General features: G+C 39.4%; 1 protein-coding gene across 2 annotated transcripts in view; it reads right to left on the bottom strand.

The window, feature by feature from the left end:
- LOC145978143 (E3 ubiquitin-protein ligase goliath-like) overlaps positions 1–25,106 on the bottom strand; it is a 266,512-nt gene that overhangs the window by 229,508 nt on the left and 11,898 nt on the right. Inside the window, exon 1 of one of the 2 annotated variants that reach the window (XM_083110584.1) lies at positions 12,082–12,840. The exons of the other annotated variant lie outside the window; for it this stretch is intronic. Within the exon in view, the coding sequence (XP_082966710.1) occupies positions 12,082–12,595 (514 nt within the window). The 5' untranslated portion in view covers positions 12,596–12,840. Of the gene's footprint in view, positions 1–12,081; positions 12,841–25,106 lie in introns of those variants that run through there. 2 annotated transcript variants of the gene reach the window in all.

The raw sequence follows: 25,106 nt of genomic DNA, 5'->3' as shown, positions 1-25,106 counted from the left end.
AAAGTGGGATTCGAAATAGCGAAATGTTTACCGACTGTACTGTGAATAAAGCTCACAATATGAGGGCACAAGTTACCTTCGAAAGGGGCAAAATTGCGCTTTTTCGCTCAATTATTTTCCTTAGCTTACGTTCGTATATAAGAAGAAAAAAAATACCAGTGGCGCAAAAGCTCGTGGGGGGCAGGGCCTACCTACCGACTGTTGGCCTCCCTCCCACCTGCAACCTGGTTGGATGATCTTTCAAATCATCCAACCAGTTACGGGTGACGTGTGGTCAGCATGACGAACCCCAAGTCGATGTTGTAGGTTTCCATTACTAGGTACGAAACTTACTCGTAGCTTCCCAATTTCCTCACGATGGTGGGTGGCCACTGGTCCCAAACACTGTCCGAAATCTCGGGAGAAAAGTTGGTCACGCTTCCCATTTAGGTTTATACTCAGAGTAGTGCAAATCAGTTTGATGTCTTCAAATTTTCATGAAATTTTGGTATTTTTAATTCAATTTCCCTTTTCCCTTCAAATTGGGTCCCAATTTCCCTACCGATTACAAAGCGCCAGTAGATTTGACGTTAGTAAAGTGGGATTTACAAGTATTGCTGGGCAAATTGTCCACGACTATTTTAATTGATTGTTTCTCTTGTATCCTAGGTGTTTTCAAGAAATTTGTTTTTATGTATGCTGGTACGTACAGAGGTTGTCAGCAGTTTGTTTGGTGTTTTGTTTCAATTATTTAAATTCGCATTATGTAAAACAAAGTGAGTGGATATGGCGATGGGCAATTTGCTTGGTGTTACACATTGAGGGGCTGGTGACCGATCGTACTCCCTTGAAAATTCCAACTTTTCTCTTTCCAATTTGCACATTTCGATGTTTTAAGGTGGCTGAAAGTGATTTTCACATGTGGAAACCACAAATAAGCGAAATATTTGTGGCCACGGCACGTCCAATTCTTCGAATCCCGGACCACTTTCGCAACTTATTTGAAGACATTTTCGTCATACACGCAAGAAATCAATGGCAGATATCGAAGGATAAGGCGTAATTACCATCACCATAAAAAAGTGTATATTTTTAAAAATAACGTCTGCTACACTTCACACATTTCTTGTTCTTGGCAACTCACGAATGTACTCTCTATTGAAGAAATCGTAAATTTGAAATATCATAGAACAACGTGACAACACGTTTGGTAGCACACTTTCCACTCGCGACGTTCACTTCAACGATATTTATGCTAAGAGAACCAAACCTAACAACGTCATTCCTCGTGTGCATGACGTCATAAATCATACCTCATACAATCGCTTAAAATTATTCGCTTATAACGCATTTCCGCGCGATAAAAGCAAGAAATGTTCATATGAATAACAATCTTTCCAATCCACTAAAAATGTTCAAGTTTCTCGCGGGTACGGAGGATCACCATCACCCTTATGGATCCCACTGTACTAATTACTGAAGTTCGCCTTATCCGATACTAGGGCTCCTGAAAATGCCGATGCACCGAAATTCATTCAGGTACTTTCGGTATTTTCGTTAGTTTATACTGTGTGTGTGTGTATTGGGGATCGATAAGTGAGATGTGTGTTTTACAAATAGAACCGATACGAGACTAAGAACGAGTCTGGTATCTTCCCAAGCCTGTCCTTGACATCATTATTAGGCACCAATCATAAATGCGCTTTGAAATCCAGAGACGTTAAAACTCAGTGCAGCGGAACTTTTCAAGCATAATTTAAGCTTACCTAATTATTAAGTAAGTTTCAACTGGAAACAAATTCCAGGCGGGTATGAACATTAGCAGACATCTCGCTTTCTCCAGACAAACCGCCCATGGCAACAGCCTTCGCTAAGCTATAAATAAGACCCTGCATTTTCCCTCCTTTTCCAATTAACATTTCCGGGACATGAAAGTGGTTGCTCCAAATAAAATTAACCTGCATATTTCTCTGTTGAGGTGGCAAATGTTCGTGTTGTTACCCTGGTCCGCCTGGAAGGCACGAAAAGGTGGTGTATGGCCACTCTTGTGTTTAACCCAATGACATGGACCTTTGTCAGCGAAATAGTACGGTCGGCAATTGAAAGCACTGGGCTTCATATGCGTATCCAAATATCGCCGCAACCGAATTGCGCACACTTTAGATCCAGGATTGCGCACAAATCTCACTGACCTGTTTTGCGCACAGATTTTGAACGAACGTTGCCACTTTGATAGCTTTAAAGTCTGTGCGCAAAACTGTCTTTTTTTCTTTAGAAAAGAAGAGAGAGAGAAATTAGAAATAAAATAGTAAATCATACCAATTTACTCAAACTCAAAAGTTAGGTTAGGTTAATGACTGCAAAAAGACGTGTAAGTCCACACACACACACACACAAACAAACAGAAGTGGGAACGGCTTGAGAACATTTTACATGTGACAACATCGCCTCATTTTTTTGTGTGCAATCCTGTACATTGTGGCAGCTTGTCAACGGCTTATCATATACCACTGATAAAACCGGAAAAGTGTGTGCAATCCGGCTGTAGACCCAAATATACATCATCACCCTAATGTTTTCGATCTACAGGTGGATTTCATGTGACGTCAGGAGGCTCAGGATGCGCACAGCCGCCATGTTTGCGTCCATTACAAGAAAATATCCACCACGTAGCGATCGTTACATCTTCACGAACAGCAAGTTTGTTTTACGTGTAAATCACGAATATCTGTATTAGTATCTCTCGTCCGCCCGTTTGATTCCGTATGCTTACAAAAACTAGCCTCAATCATGGCTGTTTGAAACCACAATGCGACAGTTTGTGACGTAGGTGAAACACCTATAGTGGGGTACTTCAAGTCGCAGTAACAGGTACATCAGAATATCAGTTTGATATTAGAATACCTAATTGTTGATTCGATAGCTAATTTGTGTATAATTTCTTTTGAACATTAAGTGTGGAGTTTTCTCAGATATTAAATTCGCCACACTGACTACCATTTATGATGATAGTATTGAGCAATAGCATGACATCTCAATTCTCTCTCCCCACACTCACACGCACTCAAATATCCCAATGGATGATATTTAACTTGATGTATGAAGTCCGGTAAATAGAGTCTGGAAACAAAGGAAAATTAATTGAAACGCAATTTTTTTGTGATTAATCCTTATTCCTTTTTCAATCTTTGGAATGTAAGAAATAATTCGAATAACCAAGCTGTAAAAATAGAAGCTGTACATTTCTGAAATGTGTTTCAAAAGCTAAACAGTCGTGCATATGCCTGATGTACCTCATCACATGGATGAATTGTGTGATTTTGTGGTGATACATGTTTACAATAGCAGAAAATTTCAGAATAATGCTTTCGAAAGATGCACTGAGTAACAAAGTTATTTTATTTTTGGAGTAAGCTATCTTGATGACGTGTATAGAGGCAAGCTATTGTGCTCTTTTGGAAACTCTGGGGGAGGGTAAAGGCGGCCAGGGGCGTGGTGCTGATCACATCACCCCCACCTTTGGCCGTGATCAAGAAAGAATGGGGCCCTAACTCCACACACCCTATACGCCTTCATGGCGTGGTGCAAAGGACAGAGGAGCACTTTTACTATTTTTGTTGTTGTGCTCTATTGTGATATACCCGGGATATGTTCTGTTCAGGATATGTCTTTTTTTCCGGAAGTTGTTCGCTGAATATCATCCATTGTCGTGACTAATGCACAATATGGGGATAACGTTCCGCTCATACAAGTTCATTTGACCATTTATGAAGACTTCCTATAGTGATGTTCAACTAGTTTAGCATAAATGGATGCTTTGTGTATGACATTATCTTTATGATATAAGCCAACGTCGATGTAGAGTTCTTCTCTATTTGGGCTGTGAACGTAGTATCAAAATAAATAAACTTCAACACCTCCCCCTCCCCTCTTAGGGGTTTAATTTGGGAAATTCCCGTTTCAGTGGGTGCTTACGTCACAAGAGTAAGGTGCCTAGACCCATGGATTTGAGCTGTGCGTTGATGAGTGTACATATATTAAGATATACATTTATAACAGTCATAGCTCCATCTTATAAACAGAATATTACACTTTATCATACTTGAATTACAATTACGAGGAACATATATAAATTTGTTGAAAACCGGTAGATCGTTGGAAAAAAAATGGGAGTCAGATATAACCCTTCGATCACCGCTGTTTCTTGAGGTGTGGGTGATCATAAAATGAATTTGGCAACAGTAAGATACGTCAGTAAAGGGTGCTGATTGGTGGACGAGTTGAGGTGCATGTGCAGGTAAAAAAACGACCCTTGTTGTCTATCGGCAGAGAGAGAGAGAGAGAGAGAGAGAGAGAGAGAGAGAGAGAGAGAGAGAGAGAGAGAGAGAGAGAGAGAGAGAGAGAGAGAGAGAGAGAGAGAGAGAGAGAGTGTGTGTGTGTGTGTGTGTGTGTCAGTCGTCTTGTCTTCAATCCTCAGTTTTCAGTTAAGTATTTAAATTATTGGTTTGATCTTTATTTTTTGTGCATAACTGTTGATAGGTTGTGATTAGTTGATCATTTCAAAGAAAGTTAATTTAGTTGAATATTCATATTCCTACTTTCATCAAGAAATGAAGGTACCTCCCCCTCTCTCTCTCATGCGAGCTCTCCCACTAAATGTGTATTCATGTAAACCAGGATCTTAAGTAAATGTTGAACCCAAATAATGTAGTTAAGCAACTCTGTCTGAATAAATGTATTGTTTGAGTGAATTATGTTGTTCTGTATTTTGAATACTGAAAATCAGGTTATTGTTCGTTCGAGTATTAAGGACCTCTTAATACTCTATTCTGGTAGGAGTTCAGTCCCAAAAGGCGGTTGTACAGAGCAAAATTTGAATGCTTTAAAGTGATCATTCCTTCATGAATTGATTCAAACTCGTTGTCGCGATTAATTTGGAGAGGTAGACAAATAACTCTGATCAGAATATGCAAGGCGTTGGACATGGTTGGAAATTGCGTAGCAACATATCGCGGGGCCCTGGGCCAAATATTCAGGTATACGTCAGCAAAATTATCAAATTTAAATAATAAAAAATACTGATTAAAATTATATTTAATAATTTCACTGACCATAAAAATGTCTTTCTCTGCTTTTCGTGGAGCTGAATTCGCTCACGACTTGTAAAGAGCTGAGGCGATGTCGTTCTCTTTGGATAATGGAGAACCTGGCAACCTTGGCATTTGGCAAATTGACGTCTGATGTAGCTTTACTGTGATCCGTAATTGTGTGTGATTTACAGAATTTTTAGTGAGTTATGGCAACTGTTTCATTCAACGCATCGAGAACTGTAAGCAGTATGGACAATAAGAATTGCTCTCCAAAATGCAGCATTGGTAAAGAAATTTAATCAATTTAGCTTGTTCCAGTGGCCTACTCGAAACGTGAACAAACAGGATTGCCAACCACTACAAGTTGTCATTTGGAGCGAGTTGCTACCCATTCGATATATCGCAATGAGCTCCTGCGTGGAATGATGTTAAAGCCGTATCAAGGCAGGAAGCGAAAGCGCTGTGTTCGGAGTGTATTAAATTATAAAAATGTACACAGCTAAAACAGACAGAATATATGAAATCCACAGATCAAACATTGCGTTGTAAATGTTGTTCCAAAGCTACAAGATAGTCAACAACTAGAACCCACCATCACCATGTCAGAGTTGCCAACTCTTATTGACCTTTACAAAATAATCCAGGATCTAAAAGAAGTTACGAACTTTAAGGAGGTAAATATTGAAACTGAACGTGAATTGGTAAATATCTGGACTTGGCTAATTTGACTTTGTTGCTTGTTAATTGTGAATCCCATTTTGTTGTATACATCTGAAATGTTCTTGTAGTACTTGGTCATATTTCGAAAGCAATTTTAACAAATCTGTGAAATTTTCTGAATGTTTTTCTGTTCCTCCCGTGGATAATGCTTCTCTAATGTCCTCGAACCGCCAAGTTATGAGACGCCCCAAATTGTTACTCTTATCAACGTTTCTAAGAAATTGCGCCAAAATTTAATTTTTTGTTTTTAGCTTCCCGAATATCCTAAAATCAGACAGCTACCGCCCGGTTTATTTAAAATACTAAATATATGACGTAGTGATTCAAATTGTAACTAACTAGAATTTAAAGCCGGATAAAAACAATGTTTTAGTTTTATCGCCCACAAAAATTAGCCTTTTCCATATATATATATATATATATATATTATATATATATATATATATATATATATATATATATATATATATATATTTAAATAAGCCCTATGGGACGCGGTCGCCCATCCCTTGCTACGCCTCTGTTGGTTGGTTCGTTTCGGGTATACGTTTGATGACGTCGCACATGAAGTGTCCAAGCAGCGTAGTACACGTTCGAGGCCTCGTGCCAATTAATGTTCTTCAGCGAGTGAACTTGCATCTTTCAGAAACCAGGTAAAACCAGAATAAAAAGCTTCTTTTATCAACTTCGGAAAAATCGACGTTGTTTACATGGATTCCACGTGAGTGAAAAATGCCAGCGGATAAAAAGCAATAATATTGCACAAGATGAGGATCGCGTTATTCAATTATTCGAAACAAATATCCACGCGTGCAGCGTGCGTGTCAAGTGAAAGGAGTTATATTTCACACCACAGTCTCCCTCATCCATGACTACTGAGTGTGGACACAGATGCCTGCAAGTAGGCATAACCTCTATACAAAATACTTGTGAAAAGAGTTTATGAACAGATCATTATTGAGCCGAGGGGGGGCGGAGGGGAATGAGAGAGAGAGTTGGTAAGGTAGATAGATTAGATTAGATAAAAAGAATAATAACTTCATTGCCACGAACGCAAGGTGTAGACATGTCCCAAAGTTAATGTCTACAGCAATATTACTTTAGAGAAAGAGTTTGTGTCCAATGTCTGGTATTATTTTGCCCATTTGCGCATTAACATATTGGTCGTAGATGTACAGCTCATGATATAAGGTCCCAGAACTTCAACACAGCAACAAGGCACGTGGCCGGGGGCGGCTCGTGGGCTGAAGCCCCTCCCGAAATTCTGCAAATATCTAATTCAAATAGTGTATAGTGGTAATTAATTTCACCCCCTAGGCATGATTTTCGCCTTTAGATGGCGTCTGATTACTGAGCCCCCTCCACCTTCCAGAAATAAAATTCTGGCCACGGGGACGGGCCTGATAGAAAGTTGCTTTCAGAATTAATAAGAACAAGAAACCCCGAGAACTCATACTTAGTAATACTAACACTGAAAGAGTCTATGTTGTTGTTGTTGAGTTGGTGATCTAAGTCCACTTTATGCACAGTAAGGCTAATCGTGACTGGACCTACAGTTTAATGTGGGATCCGAACCACTATGTGCCTCCACTGGGTATCGAAGTCGGGACCCCTTGATTACAAGGCGACGGCGGAAAGAGCCTATGTGATGGCGTAGTGATAACGTCGTCGCTTTGTAATCAAGGGATGCGGGTTCAACATCCGATGGAGGCAGATGGTAGTTCGGATCTAGGTTTAGTTCCGGTTAGCCTACCTGTGCGTAAAGTGGACTTATAACCGTCTCCAAACTAATCGGGGGCTGAAAATACCTTCCCTCCCCACAGAAAACCTGCGCTTATGCCTAATACATACTTGTAAATCCAAAGGTTATTTAACGTCTCAATTCAGCGAAAAGCAGAGTAACATATTCGGAGAGGTCGGTGTCATATTATTATTATTGCACCCACGGTTTGTGATTTATAACTTCAATGAATTAATATCTAATACCGTCTGAAATATTATTCAATATCACGACATTCAAACGTAAAGAATAGTTAATTATTAAATATAAATTACATTACTAAACTTTTCCTCTCCGATGAAAACTGCAAAATGCACCATATTCACGACAATTTAATCTTGTGTACTAACTTCTCTCTACAACACAGAAATTGCTAATTTGTAGTTATTAAAATGAATTTCATTTTATACACTAAGTGAATTCTTTCGTTTGGAAATATATTATCGTTCAATCTAAGAACATACTGAAAATTTTCAGCTAGATCTTCATCCAATGCAAACTAACAAGAAATGTCCAAAGCAAACGTCAGAGATACATTACATCGGTAGTGTATATCTTTGCAAGTAACATGCGAATACGTTTGAAGTAAAAAAAATATGGTTGAAATTTCACTTTGTTGAACGTATTATCACTTTCTGAATTAATCCCACACATAAACTGTCAGTTTCAGGGACAATCTCGAAAATACTGTTGGGGTAACTAGGAAGGAACAATATATTTTCCAAAATGAAGTTCTAGTTACTTTTTATCCCAACTTCAATGTTTTGTTCTACTCCATTTAACACACACGCACAAAAACTATTCCGCCTATCCAGTCGAACTTTTCTGGTGACCTTACGAGTATCTTTTTATTCTTGCTTCTCTGTACTTTTCCCCCCATCGTCACGTCATAGGGAGATTACGAGGATTAGGGGCGCTGATCCCTACACGATTTCTTAACAATATTAAATTATTGCTTATAAGAGGTGATAATCCCTCTCCGTCTAAAACTAACAGATCTTCTGAACACGGACGTGATTTTTTTTGGAGCGAATGTAGAATATAGAGAATGTCTCCAATTTCATTAATATTTGGTAACTAACTAAATTTGGCCTTCTAATCACGAATCTGTTGTTAAAATGCGGGGGTCACGTCTGGAAATCGTCAAAAGAGCTGATGTAAGTTTTGTAGCACTAGCTTCGTCACTGCCCAAGACGCTATTTTTCTAGAAGAACGCTCGAACACTGTTGCCAAACCTACCTCTAATCAAAGTCCGCATTCCACATGCTCTTCTACCTTGTTCTCACTGACCAAGCAACAACTAATACAACGAAGGAACAGTGTGGCAACGATGTAGACAGCCCAACGAATGCCGAACGTCACTTGTTCATATCACCAACATGGTCGTTATGTTTATGTATGGGGAATGATTGCGGTAATGAAGAACGTAATTTTGCAACATATATAGACGTAAGTGTACAATTTTTACACGTGACCCCTAAATCTTAACTCCAGATACGTTACCAGGACTGCATATTTAGTAAGTATAAGAAGTAGGAAAGGAATTGGAGACATTCTCTATATTGTACCTTTTTTCCAAAAAATAAGAGAGAGAGAGAGAGAGAGAGAGAGAGAGAGAGAGAGAGCAGCGTAAATTCCATTGCCTTTTCGAAGACAAATAAATGAATTACTTTATTTTAGCCATAATAAATACTTTAAAATGCTGTTATTGTTTGTTAATAGGCTGGGTACAATCATCTAGACCAGCGGTTCCCAAAGTGTACGCAGCGGCACCTTGGCTAGCTTACAGGGGCGACGCGAAAAGTTCTAATATTTTCACTGAAATAACACTTGTTTATCAATTATATGATTGTTACTTTTAACTTAAGTCAAGCAACCTAACCACACTGAGCGTTTCAAGTGTTAGATAGGCCTACATTGAGACTTGGGCGCCGCAGAAAAGTTTTGAAACACTAAGGGCGCCGTGAAACGAAAAGGTTTGGGAACCTCTGATCTAGACAATAAGGTTAGGAAGCACAAGACAAAGCTTTATAATCTGATGGAAATATTTGTTCCAATTGTGACATACATATATGGGGGATTAGAATTATCCCTGTCAAAGATGGAAATTTACCTACTGCCAGGCAGAAGCCCCCCCCCCACCCTTTGCGAAGTAGATGACGCATCCCCCCCCCTTTGACCTACATTCTTTACCCAACTTATTTTAGGCAGTCAAAAGTTAACGAAAATATTAATCCAAACTAGTGTCTGGAATTCAAACCACAGCCTTATGTTCTCCCCTTCCCACACATTAAAATGGACGAAATAGGTTTATGATATACTTATTTGCGAGCGAATTGTGCAAGGTTTTTTTAGATGTATATCTTTGCAAACTGACAAGAGTAATTTAATAGATGGCAAACACTTTCTCCTAGGGATGTGAAGCTCATTCTTTTTTTTTTTTAATCAATCACCGCCTATGATCAAGAAGAGCTCAAGATCATAAGTGCAGACGTCTGGGGGGGAAGGGAGGCAAGGAACCTTCTGTTCCCCCAAATTTCTCAAGAAATATATACATTACACATAAAAAAATAATTGTTGTCAAACTTGGCTCCCCCCCATATTTATATGAAATTGGCGCTTCTGGCCAAGATAGTAAAATTCTTTCCTGTAGTCGCTTCTTAAACCTCTCATCCGGTGGAACTTAAATTTATATAGTGAGGAACATTAAAATACAGAGCATTTACTTTAGGGAAAATTACAAAAAGTGACTCCTGAACATAGGCGCCGACTCCATGGGACTTGGGGGGGGGGGCTCGAGCCCCCCCAATGTTATCGATGTGGGGGCAGAGCCCCCCAAAGAATTTTGCTTAAGAGAATCTAATGTATTATTTTGCTTCTCTTGTAAAGTTTACTCTGAATTGTGCCACATGAACTTAACTTTAAATACACATTTAAAATGTTCTAGACCTTCAACTTTGGGGGGCTGAGACCGCTAAACCATCAACTTTGGGGGGAAGCTATGACCAGAGACAGCAAAGCACATGACTTATTACTATATACTAAGTATAGAATTATGAGTATTGTTAACATTTTCACTAAAAAAGAGTTTCAAAATAAGATGTGCATGAACTACGAGAGTGGATGGGACGTTCGGGCTACAAATGGATCTCACATGACATTCAGAACGAGATCATTGATATATTAGGGAGATCTGTTTTGCGCTCCGTGGTAGCAGATATTAAAAGTCGGGAATATTTTGCTATTATGGTTGACGAAACTTCTGACATATCCATCCGTGAACAATTGACATTTTGCATTCGAACTGTAAATGAAAATTTTAATATTTTTGAGGAATTCATGGGCTTTTACGAGATTCCGAACACTGAGGCCAAAACTTAAAAAAAGGGAGGGAGGGAGTCATTCTTAATTTATTTCAGTGATCAGAGCCCCCTCCCAATAATTTTGACAAGTCGGCGCCCCTGCTCGTGAAGAAACCCTTTCATGCACATGTAGCAAGCGTTGATCTTAAATGATGACATGGGCGTACAAGGAGGGGGATTTTTTCCAAGGAGGAAGAGGGGCAAACTAGGCATATTTCCCCTCATAATTGTGTTCTCTTTAAGATATACAACTTCAGATTCAAGTTACGGTAACGGTTCAGATTGTTTTATGATTTCTCCTAGCACAATGACTAATTATTGTAGAATTTTGGAAATCATTGTCACACGAAATTTGAACCTTCTTTAAAGTAATGAGCACTGTTTGGACTCGAAAAAAAGTTATTTATGTTGAAAAAAAACAACTTGAAAATTACCTTAAGCACTTCTCATGGACAAGATATTCTCCGTCGACAAGCGACAGTAAATATCGTAGAAGCATGTCAATGAATGTAGAAGTAAATCGGAACCTTAATAGAATGCATTTAGGGACTTTATTTTAATGCTAAGGGAACCAAACCTAACCACGAAAGCATATACTGAACAAAATCTTAAGTAATCGCTAAAACTTCGCAGTGTGTGTTAACAGACATACGACGAAATCGAACCATGTAAAAATTGCATTCATAGCATGATGAAATCGCAATAAAACGAAAGGAACTTGGGCCTTATATACTTTTAGGTTGCTATTCATTTTTCATAGGGGGCGTTTCCGGACATACACGAATGATTATGCTGCTGAAACGAACGCAAATGCTAAACATCCGCGTGCACTTCGATTAGTTATCTGGTCAGTTCGCAACTGGACAATGCAGTGGAGGGGATTTTGTTTCAAAACTGGGGGAGGGCAAGGACAGTTTACTTCCCTTTGTAGACAAGATTTATCATAGTGCGGGAGCAACTGCCCCACGACTCTCCCCTAATCGTCGCCACTGGGACAATGTCATAAAAACTAAAACTACTATATGCTATCTGACGAAACTTATGGCGGTTAGGCCCAATAAAACCTCCCTTGTCCGATTGTAAACATGGTCAATTGTTGAGCAGGAAACGAACAATTCGCAATGAATAAGAATACACTTGGTTTACTTACTTGCTTTGTTCAACTTCATCTTCTCCAGCGTGTCGGCCTCCCTGTCATTGTACACCACGACAGCGGACGCATTGCTCCTGTAAGCGTTATCCACCTTCTGGTCAAAGTTGCATTGGCCCCTTTTTATCAGCGCTATCCACGAACCATCCGTAACTCTGACCGGCAGTGGAAACCTGCAACCGTAATCTGGAGCACCCGAAGACGTGTGCAAATGTACAAGAATTCCCGCAGCAGGACCAACCTTCCCTTCACCATACTGTCCCACCTCGGCGACTTCCGTGTGTAGTTTACCCGTCGCCGGATCATTATAGGTAATGTTCAGCACTGCGGTTGTGTACTCTACGTCTTCACCGTAACCCCAGTCCGCTGCCGTCGAACCGGGTCCGTAATGCAGCAGAAGCAGCAGGACAAAGACATGCTTCCTCGAAATGCAACTCAGGGCTGCACGCTTAAAAACTAGATCGGTTGTCACACTACGGAATTTGGATTCGCACCAGGTGAAGTAAGAAGCCATTGGGAAAGCAAGTATCACAGCACCATGCCAAATTACAGCTGTAACTTCCACACGGATGGAAAAACACTCACACAACACACCTGACAACACGCACTCCCAACAATCACTGTGTGCACACTATATCCAAGCCTCAACAACAGACGGTAACAGGTCAGTCAGCACCTGCTACGTCGAGCAAAATGTGGCGACGAGAGAATCACGAACTCATGTGTTTACTGCTCATCGGCTACCTGTGAACTGCTGCTTTTTCGCCCTCATTATGCGCAGACTCGCGCGTTAGCTCTACCATGTCGTGACGTCACCGGCACTGCCTCTGGTGCTATAGTGTTGCCAACTCAGATAAGCAGAAAATAGCTAGATCTCATCTCAAAATAGGAGCTTTTATTTATTTTTGTTATTTTACATCACTTTTATACTTGTGACGGTGAGGATGACAAATCAGAGCTGGTACCGCCGGCGACGACTATCAAAATGGAGTTGAAAGGAGTTAAAATATCCTCAGTTCAGCAAATTTTTCTACGTGCTCTATTTTAGGCTTCCCCGATGGCGCAGTGGTAGCGTCCTCGCCTTGTAATCAAGATGTCCCGGGCAGTGATGTGCCGTAGACTATAAGTTTATGTCTACATGCATTGTCTACGCGTAATCTACACAAAGATTACATTGTTTTATAATTTACATAGTCTACTGTAGACAATGAAAACAATAGGGAAGAAAGAAACTCCAGTACTCTTTGAAAGATAAAGTATTTTTTTCTTCAAACATGTCGATAATCATGGGTCTATAACCAACTTAAGACCATCCGACGTAATCAAAGTTATCGAATTCTCACTAACGAGGGGAAAAGGGACTACCGAAAGAAAAACTAATGGCAGCCATAGTGAAAACTGACATTATTTTTTACACTGACAAAAGCGAAGGTTAAAAATATTTGTATTGTCTTATTACCGCATAGGAAAGTGCATGTGTCTTTAAAGCAGATTTTACCACGTGTGAAATGGTGGAAATAGAAGTTAAACAAATCTTGTCATTCTACGGACATCGTATTTTTTTGGGTATTTCTTCACGCTCTCTATGTCCACCGACTGATGCTGGTTGCTGCTTCTAGAACGATGCGCGTGCCTTGCACGGACAACGCCGAGCGCCATGTTGATGTTGTCTACGTTGATTACGTAGATTACACAGTTTACATAGTCTACTTTGTCTACACGTAGAATGTAGACAATCGTTGTTTAAGCGTAGACGCACATCACTGGTCCCGGGTTCGATAGCCGATGGAGGCACATAGTGGTTCGGATCCCACTTTAAACTGTACGACCAGTCCCGATTAGCAATACTGTGCATAAAGTGGACTTAAAACACCAAATCAATCCAACCCAATCCTACGTGCTCTTTTGAGTAACAACATATTTCAAAGGTTATATTCCCAACTGCTTCAAAACTTTTACTGCACTAGCGTTGTACTACAAAAGGATTGTATTATCTAGTTTTTCTTGTTTGCGGCGGGGTCGACCCCATTGTTCCCCTCTTGCGCCGTCACTGGTGTTGGAGAAATATCACACCGAAGTGACAACGGTACGTGATACTTGTCACTTGAGATCGAACCAATCAATAGCGGGATTGAGACTGCAGCCACGTGACATTATGCAGGCTGTATTCAATTAGCCAGTATTCAAGTGACACGTGAGTGTTGAGTGTCGATTTGGTTTACTTTGCTTTTCTGCCACTTTTGGCTAATCGCGAAGATGGGGATGAGTGGTGATGTGATATAATTGGTGAAAGGACACTCACCACACATGCCCAGACCGAGATTCGAACCCCAGACCCCTGGCGTCGTAGCGCGCTGTGCTAACCACTCTGCCACGGAGGTCGGCTATCGATTCGGACGAATCAATTTACCACTGGCATACTGTGCCACAGCGTTTTCTACATTATAACCTATCTAGCGATAACTAACTTATACGCAACATTCAGTATGATATACATTTTTGTGCATTGTTCTACGACGGCATATATACTACGAAGGGCAAAATTTACTCATATAATCTCGTAGTTTTAGGATCTACACAATAAAGCAAAGAACCAGACCTAGTTTCAAAATGCCTGAGTTGGCAACAGTGCTGGTGCATCAGCTGATTCTGACAGCACGCAGCACACCCCCTAGCGGGATCTCGTGTAACCAACATCAATGTTCGCTGCAAAACATTGGCGGTCATTTTTTTTTCATTCGTTGAAGGGGGCGTAGGTGCAATCGGCGATGGATAATGTAAAGTGAATTTGCCTTCCAATGCACGGATACAAAAGGGCACAAGGGCAGAAAACATAGCCTTCGAATTTAAAACATGGTAACAACTAACAAGTAAACAATTATTTTAACACTCTCAACTTCTATTATTTTTCTCTGTGTTTTCCCTTCCTTACCTCTCCCCCCTCTCTCTCTATCCTCTTCCTCCCTCATTTTCTACTTTCTCTCTTTGTTTTACTTTCTCCTTCACTCTATCCTATTTTCTAAAATGCCGGTACAAAACAACACAAGGGCAGAAAACACAGCCTTGGAATATAAAGCATGGCAACACGTGAACAATGAATTCTCTCTTATAATTCTTTACCCGTTTAAGACCGCCTTTCAAGTTCTAAAAATCAAATATTATGCTCTTTCTTTAAAATAATTCTTCAATTCTCTCTCTTCGTACTTTTCTTTTCTCTCACCCTCTATCCTTTTTCTGTCTTTCTTTTTCAATCCTCTCTCTCTCTCTCTCTCTCTCTCTCTCTCTCTCCTCTTTGCTTTCATTTTTCCTTTCCTCTCTCTTTCTCTTACTGATTCTGTCTTCCTTTCTCTCTCTTTCTCACCTTCAACTATTTGTCTTCCGTACTTCTCTCTGTCTCATTCTCTTATTTCCTGGCTCCCACTATCATTTACTAATTCCTCTGCATTTTATATACCTTTGATTTGATTTTCTCGCTCTCTCTATCCTATCATTGTTTTTTCTTTCTCCTCCTTTCTCTGACTTATCTCGTTAAGCACACCTGTACTGTACAGTCGACGGCAAAAGTAATAGTAGGCAAATCGTCCATCAGCATGTTCATTCACTATGCAACTTTATACACAAATAGGCTAATCGGAACTGAACGTACAGTTTAAAGAGATCCGAACCACTTGTGTGTCTTCATCGGGTATTGAACGTTGATTACACGCGCAGGGAGGTCACTCTGCAATGTGTAGGGTGCAGTGGCGTCGCGTGGAGTAAATCCTTGGGTGTTCACAGCCAGCCTAAAATCAGAGAAAATCTGCCCCCCCCGACCGAGGTGGTTATATACGCACAGTAAAATCGTATCGATCACCATAGCAGACAAAAGAAGAGTGAACCTAAGTGACATTGGTTAATCGAGCATACAAAGGCGAAATTCTAGCCAAGAAATCGAAGCTAATATTTTTCTTTTCCTCGAGTGCCTTTGCCAAATGTCGAAGGGAAGCAACATAAATGTTCGAATATAACAGCGCATGTTTTATCGAGGATACTAACCTGGGACCTTGTATATGTAGCGCATTGTGCAAGACACTCCGCCAAAGTGCTTAGCGAAAATACATTTACAAAATACAGGCCAATTTAAATTTATTGCGAGTTATCGTGTCTGCATAACCCTGTCCTCCGTGAAGACTCCCTCAAAAACAAAGAAAAATTACCAAGTTAAAAAATGCACAAATCCTTTTGCAAGTTTGAATTATTGAAATTCCTTACTTTTTTCTTCCACTAACTCCATGGCAGAGTGGTTAATTAGCACAGCGTCCTACAACGCTAGGGGTCCAAGGTTCGAATCCCGGGAAGGGTATGGATGTTCTTTGTAAATGTCCCTTCATCAGTTTCATCATATCATCACTCATCCTCATGTTCGCGATTAGCCAAAAGTGGCAGAAAAGCGAAGTACAATTAATTTTCTCTTTATTTTAGTTTTGGATTAACCCCGCTCTCATTTTGGCTAATCATGATACCGTCGAATATGTGATTCTTTTCATCTTAATAGCTATTTGTAATTTCACAGCAGCTTCCCTACATTTCATTCGTAAGTCTCTGGCAATGCTCAAATTTCATGAGCGTCCCGGGTTCGATATCCGGTGCAGGCACACAGTGGTTTGGATCCCACTTTAAACTGTAGGTCCAGTCCCGATTAGCCTTACTGTGCATAAAGTGGACTTAAAACACTAAATCAATCAATCAATTAAATTTCATGATGAGAATACAACTCGCGAAACTTAAAAAATATTGTTTTTAAGCTTATCTGTAGGAGTTTCTAACAATTATAATTTATTTTCCATAAAAATGTAATTTTTAATTATCCATACTGGATGCTTGCTCAGTGGCGATTTCATTGTGGTTTCATTTCGGGAGGTTGCCTTTTTTCGGGGATACGGCATGAAAATTTGTGTTATCAGTAGACCTCGGATTTTTAGGTTCTAAAAACTGTGCTTTTACGTCCCTAAAATAGGTTCTAAAAATCTAAAAGTAGGTTCTAAAAATCCTAAAATAGGTTCTAAAAATTCTGAAATAAGTTTCTAAAATATTAAATTAGGCTCGAAAAATCCTGAAGTAGGTTCCAAAAAAGTTAAATGGTACAAAATTCCTGATAAGTACTGATTAGATACAATCTTTAAAAAAAATTACAAGAACCGTAAGAAACTTTAGTAGGTATATGTAACAACCAAATATTAATTTTCTAACCAATTTTCATTTATATGCATCATTTTCAAAATTATCCACAAGATATTGCCATCTATTAGCAAAAGTTACTTGTTGACATGAAAAATGAATTAGTATGTAAAATTTGCTGCAAAATATCAGGGTGGGTGCTCACTTGGAATTCTTTGAATTCCGGGAATTATGCGAGAATTACTGCCTCTGGAAATTAGGCGTGAATCTTGGTAAAACCTGAAAAAGAGGTACAAGCATATGTTTTATTTTATCTTTTAATTATCTTTCAACGGAAACATCATCAGTAGTGCAAGTTTGAATATTGAAACAGTACTTCGCAAGGCGGGAATGCCACAAAAGGACCGAACTGACGCGAAAGTGAGCAAGACCTCGTGGATCAGAAGTTTGTAATTTGGACTGTGCAGGCAGTAGAGGTTTTCTTACAGGTTTCTTATGAACATTGTAATATCTTCTGAAACTGAACATGGAGCCGAGAAAACAGCTGATATTTTATGTGTTTTAGCTCTTTTGGAGGTATGGCAGTGTGAATGAAGAAAATGCAATTGAAAAGTATATAGTGCATATTAAGATACATAGTGAAGCATACACTATATGCTATCCAAGTGCATTTTATTTGAGGGGGATAAAAACAGCCCTGACAGGAATACAAATATTTTTATTCTGGCGGGGACATAATTTGTTGAAGGGGGGATCCCCGGAACCCCCCCCCCCTTAATTCGCACAGTGGTGATCAGTATATTTTTAGTTATTAACACTTACTTGCCACGTGTCAAGTATTGTCAAGTGTCACCTCCTGTTTGATGGGAAAATATACCCAGTTTGTCTTAAAGACTGTTGCGCTTTTTCCACAGTGAAAAAAGAGGAAAGTAATATAGGGTGATGGAGAGAAAGAGATCGTGGAAGCGAGGAAAGGAGAAGAAATGAAGTGAGAAAGAAGAGAGAGACAAGAGGAAAACAGAAAATGGATAGAGGGTAAGAAAGAATTACTGAAAAAGAGGATAGAGAAAGACAGAGGAAAGGAATATAAATCAAAGAATTTGATTTGATATTTAGTTTAGCTCTTCTGCCACTTTTGGCTAAACGCGACGATGAGAATGTTGTGATGAAATTGATGAAGGTACACACTCGCAAAGAATACCCATGCACAGGCCAGGATTCAAACCCGGGACCCCTGGCGTCGTAGCGCACGGAGGTAGGAAGGAATCAGAAAGAAGATAGAGCAAGCGAGAGAGAAATAGGAAAAGAAAACACATATATAAAGAGAAAGATAGAAAAATAAAGGTAAAAGAAAAGAGAGAAAAGTCAATGGATATAAAGATGACTTTTTATTTGTTTCACTAATGTTTCAGCTGAAATCCAATCAACATCATGCAAATATCGCCTTCAAAAGAGCGTTGTAGATTCATATTTGGTGTAGTTTGCATTGTCTGCGTTGATGCAAACCATAAACCAATATAATCCACGGGCTGATTACGTAGGGGTAGACAACACATGTACAGTCACCGACACTGCTGGGTTGTAACGACCTTATTGAAGAAGCACTGAAGCAAGCCATCCATGTCTGACCACCAAGCGCTTTGTGACTAGACAGCCCAAACAGCATTGCAATTCTGCGGCTTGTATACCAGTCACGGGTATACATCTCTGTAAATTGAGTAGTGATGCCAAAGAGAAATACGAGATGAAGATTGTCGATCGTAATGTCTCGTGTTCTCGACATGGAATAATACTCGGTCCACGTTACGTTCCATTATTTAATGTTGTTTGGGAACGAACCTGACGGACTGGGTTTATATTTTCACTCCTTGCATTACAGTAAATTCCATATTTTACTATTATATTAATGCTTTGAACGAAAATAATGCCCAGAAAAACATCGAACACACGTTCACACCATTCTTCTCACACACATGCACGTGAAAACAAACACACAAAGCTAAGTTTTAACTTCCAAGTGAATGTCCAAATAACAGTAAATGGAGAGCACGATGTGCGAAACATGGGATTTTTCACAGAAAGAATGCGTCTATTTTTGACATACGTGGTTTCTATTAATAGACAATGAAACAATTATGAGAGAAATTAACATGCATTTTCGTCTTCAGGCGTTGAGGAAGGAAACAGACTGTCTGGAAAAAAGAAAACATGGTGCTATTGTTAGAGTGTTGGTTAGCATACAGAGCTTTCATCAGTGACGTCTAGGTTCGATCCCCACCAAGGACAATTTTTTTTATTCTTTTCTATTAGTGAAGAAGTATATAATATTGTTTTCTAGGCATTTTGACGAAATGATACACATCAAATTTGTTGTTTAATCTGTATTTTCATTCTTCTAATAAGTTCTCTATCACAAGGGGATATAGAGATTCTCTATCTTGTCGATTGATATCTTCTAAATGGTTACGTAGCTACGATTCTCTAGTCCCTTCCACCCACTTGTCTTATTTATTTACTTCATTCATATCAACTCGAAATACCATGAATCTAACGAAAAATTTTTTTTGTCTAATTTCATCCAACCTTATTTATAAAACTGAGGTTTCTGCAAAACCTTTTGAATTGCATGCCACTTCGTATGTTGGCAATCTGAAAGCAGCAAAGATGAAAATTTGATGTTCCGAAGCGACGATGTATTTGTGTATGTGTTGAAAAAAACGCAGTTATTTATTAGCGAAAAACATGCAGTCGCGTGATCATTAAGAACGCTTCCTAGTTGTCAGTGCTAATATGGCAGTAGCTACATTATGTCAACACACACCAACTTTCATGTTCCCCGTAAAATGATACCTTTCCACGTTTCAAAATCATGAGTGCTGTCTAAAGCAATACTTTGATACTTGCGTTTGCATGTTCGAATCTAGAGTAATACGAAACTTTTTTTTCCCCAGCAAATGACATTCAAACCTTTAATAACTGTTTGCAATGTGATATTGATATCATATATGGAAAGAAAAAAAATGGAGAATTTCGCTTAAAACAACTTATAAATATATTAAATTATGTGGGTACTTGATGTGAAACGTACGATGCACGATCAGAGATCCTGAATGTTGCATTGAAAATTGCAGAGAACAATGACTGACTTATGAACAGTGAAAGGTTTTTCCATGCTCGAATGGGATTTTATTTATAAATAAACAAGGGAAAAGGACACAGGTTGGTATGATGAACTAAATTGTAAACTAAAAGTTTTAATTGAAGAAACAAAACACGTTCACGGTTAAAAATAGGACATTCAATTTCAGGCACATTACACTAACTGAAAGAGTATTTTCAAAATTAATAATATTTGGATAACCGGCAAATCCAAACTTGATGTTAACCACGTAATGCACTTGATAATCAAAGAAACATAATTTTTCTTGAGCATGTCCTATATTTTGTGTCTTGATTGTTGAAATAATACGTTGAAACAAACAGTAGTATGTTTTAGAGTGTGTTCAGAATCTCTTTTGTACAGCATGGGAATACTGAAGTTATTTTAGTTTCCTAATCAAATAACAATTATTCAGTGTAATCTTTAAAAAGGAAAGCCTTTGTTTCTTTGCAGCTGTTCATGACAGAAATTAAATTGCAAGACAAGTTACCAAATTAGCAATAGTTCTCTTACATATTTGTGGTATGTGCTTGTCTGCCTTATACCGGATGATGAAGGAAGCAGATATAAAAGATAGACAATTACTGTTCTTGGTTAGCTCGTCCTGTTTTTGTCATAAAACCTGATCAGTATACTGGTTGATTTGTTGTTTTAAGTACACTTTATGCACAGTTAGGCTAATTGGGACTGGACCTACAGTTTAAAGTGGGATCCGAACAACTTGTGCCTCCACCGGGTATCGAACCCGGGACCCCTTGATTACAAGGCGACGACGCTACCACTGCGCCATCGGGAAGGCCCCTGATCAGCATACTGAACCAAGCCATCACACGAGATACGACTTCAATAATATAATTCCGTTTCTGTGGTCAAATAACTCCAAAAAAAGGCAATAAAATTGTCAGTATGAGGAGACGGAGAAATAATTTCCTTTTATCTTACATTATACTCTGTCTGTATGCCTAGTGTTGTTTGTCTGTCTCAAAGCTGAAGACAAACCTCTGTCTGTTGTAACGCGTGGCATGTTTGCTTCCAGCTTACAAATCATGTAAAATACCTTCGTTCACTTCAGTGTGCTGGTTCTGCAGGCACAAGGTCATGTCGACTGATAAGGAGATACCACGTGACTCCGGTGGCAACTGTCAGCACCGCAGAGAAGCTTCAGTAACTTTTGCGAGGTTCGTTCTAGTCCTTGACAGAGCGCATGCTCCGTAATTATGTGCAGAAAACCCATGTTTTCTGTGTATAAAATTTACGTATGTTTGGATTGTGTGCTCAAATGTTGCAGTAAACATAACTCCGTGACAAACAACAACAATTACAAGCGCTTCAAAGATTAGAAACTTAGTAAGCATTGCTGTTTGGGATAGATTAGTGTTTGTATTATTATTTGTGTTATTAATGTGTAAACATTTGTATATCATAAGTATTCATTATACTTGTCACCACTAGGTGGCTGGACAGTGCAGACTCTGCTTCGGAGATTGTGCAGGGCGTGGTACATAACGGGAAATACCCGCACTGTACGAGAGAACAGCGAGAGACATTGCTACACGGTGGTCGACTCCATTCCAATGTAGTCCAGTGTCAGTGTACATTAAATAGTGTATATAATCAGTCCAGTGTTTAAATAAGAAACGCAACATTTTATGGTCATCTCCGGGCAGGATTAGTTTCCCAAGTGAACAATCTCTGTGAGATATGACGTGTTACGCATCAGAACAAACGTCTCAGCTCGCCCGCCATGGAAAGAACGAGTGTTTTCGCGCGGTGTCGAAGTGACTTTGTATGCAGTGTTCCAGTTACAGATGTGTACTGACATTCGTACTTACGTCAATGTACGGTTGCATGTTATGTGCTCAATCGTAGAACTTTCTGTGTTACAGTACTTATTTCGTATTACGTGTAATTTTCGATCACAACCGTTACGCGTGTGGTTTGAACAGACATTCCGTATCGTTATAGTGCGTACGTCGAATGTTTTGTTACAAGACCGAATTATACACGGTAGTATTCAGTGGACAATAAGTTATCTGCTACGATAACTCATCACGGGACTGAGTATCATAAATTTGGACAGTTTCAAGCATCCACTACAGTATCCTGCTGTCGGCTGAAGTGACGTCATCGCCAACACCCAGGGAAGCTTCAGGTCAAGGTCAGTAGTTAGCTAGGCTCGCACCATATTTTGTTTACTCTTTCCACACGTACTATTTCCTACATATCTTGCCCTCTTTCCTTCGCGATGGATGAAGAAGAGAAAAGAATGTTGATACGTAAGAGAGCTGGATTTAGGGGCCAGTTAATACGAACACAAGCATTTGTTAATTCCTTTGAAGATACGGGGGAAGTTCAAGAAGTAAGGGTCCGTTTACAGAATTTAACACCTTTGTGGGAAAAATATGATGAAGTTCAAACACGTTTAGAAGTAGAAGATATAAACGAAAATCATGAACCTCACAGGGAGGATTTTGAAGAAGTTTACTACAAGGTACGGGGTAAAATGGAATCCATTATAGAGAAACATAAACAAGCACAAGCTGCACCTACAGATGGATCGAATGTTGTAAACAATGCTTCATCATTAGGCACCAAGCACATCAAATTACCCACGGTATCTTTACCCACGTTTCACGGTAATTATCAGGATTGGTTAGCATATTCAGATGCATTTCAGGCTATGGTTCACACAAATGACAATATTCCTAAAATACAGAAATTCCACTACTTACGTTCATCATTGGAATCTGAAGCAAGAACACTTATCGATACTTTGCCCATGACCGATTCAAATTACGATATTGCATGGCAATTGTTGAAAGATAGGTATGAGAATAAACGACTGATAGCAGCAAGTCATGTCAATAACATCTTGCATGTGAATGCAATTAACAAGGAAAATGCCACAGAATTACGTCAGTTCATCAATGATGTCACCAGTAACTTAAATGCTCTTCGAGCCCTTGAATTACAAACACCGTTAGAAGATGTTATTTTGATACATCATTTTTTGGCTCAACTTGATTCTCACACAAGAAGGGAATGGGAATTAAGCCATACCGATCAGTCGTTCCCTACACTAAAGGAACTCTTCACCTTTCTAGAACAAAAATGTCAAGCTTTGGAATCAATGAAGTCTGTTCACGTAAACAAAAACGTCAATGAACACAAGGTTAGCCCTAAACAGAAACACACCCGTCAGTCAAATTCTTACCTGACAACTACAAATACACAATGCTATTTCTGTAAATTAGCACATTCCTTATATTCATGTAAGTCTTTTGCAGGCGCAAGTCTGAAGCAGAAACAAGAGTGTGTGCGCAACAACAAACTTTGTTATAATTGTCTCAGATCGAATCATAATTTTAGGAACTGTACTTCAGGTAATTGTAGACGCTGTGGATTGAAACACAATTCACTGTTGCATCCAGACGAAGGCGGTAAACGAGGAGGTCCTCTAAGGCAAGACCAACCAAGGAATGACTCACCAGACACGAGGAACGAAGCTGCAAGGACAACTTCAGTACAATCTTCATACTGCACATTTAAGAGTAAACCAAGATCACACGTTCTGCTATCAACAGCTTTAGTAAAAGTTATCGATTCTAGGGGACAGCCACATACATGTAGAGCTCTCCTGGACAGTGGGTCTCAGTGAAATTTCATCAAGGAAGATCTTGTTCAGAGACTACAGTTACGAAAGCAGAAAAATCATATTCCAATCAGAGGAATCAATAATGTTTCATCGGAAGCCAAGCACAGTGTAGACATTCAGCTGCGCTCAAGAGTGTCAGACTTCCAGACTTCACTTACTTGTCTGATACTCCCACGCATCACAGGGAACGTACCTTCTCAAGTTATTCATCACGAACATTGGAACCTACCAACAGACATTGAGTTAGCAGATCCAGATTTCTACAAACCAGAAGGGATAGATCTACTAATTGGATCGGAACTTTACTTGCACTTACTTCTTCCTGAAAGACAAACGAGAGATGAAAACTATCCAGTTCTTCAAAACACTGAATTAGGTTGGATTTTAGCTGGTCGGATGGAACAGCCTGTAGAACCTAGTACACCCACAGTAGCATGTTTTGTACGCATGGAGGATAATTTGGATTCTCAATTACGGCGTTTTTTCGAGTTGGAGGAAATGTACTCGAAACCAAAAACAGCTGAAGAAGTATCTTGTGAAAACCACTTCAATCAACACACCACCAGAGATGAAACAGGGCGTTTCATCGTTCGTCTCCCATTTCGATCAAATCATACAGAGCTAGGACATTCATACAACCAGGCATTATTCAGATTACATCAGTTAGAGAAGAGGTTTCAACAACAACCAGAGTTGAAAGAGGAGTATGGCAGAATAATCGAGGAGTATGACATGTTGGGACACATGAAGCCAGTACAACCAGATCCAAATGAAGCTGATGACGTGTCATACTATTTACCACATCATCCAGTATTCAAACCTAGCAGCAGCAGCACGAAGACCAGAATTGTTTTTGATGCATCAGCAAAAACAACAAATGGAGTCTCATTAAACGATATACTGATGGTCGGTCCAACTACACATGACGATCTTCAGTCTATAGCTCTTCGCTTCAGAACGCACAAGGTTGTATTTACGGCAGACGCCGAGAAGATGTTCAGACAAATCCTGATTCATCCAGATGACACTAAGTTTCAACGCATACTTTGGAGA

The sequence above is a fragment of the Lepisma saccharinum genome, chromosome 1, assembly GCF_977018435.1.
Source record: "Lepisma saccharinum chromosome 1, izLepSacc3.1, whole genome shotgun sequence".
Taxonomy (NCBI): domain Eukaryota; kingdom Metazoa; phylum Arthropoda; class Insecta; order Zygentoma; family Lepismatidae; genus Lepisma; species Lepisma saccharinum.
The sequence above is the reverse complement of the archived record's forward strand: the minus strand, read 5'-3'. Positions and strand labels throughout refer to the sequence as shown.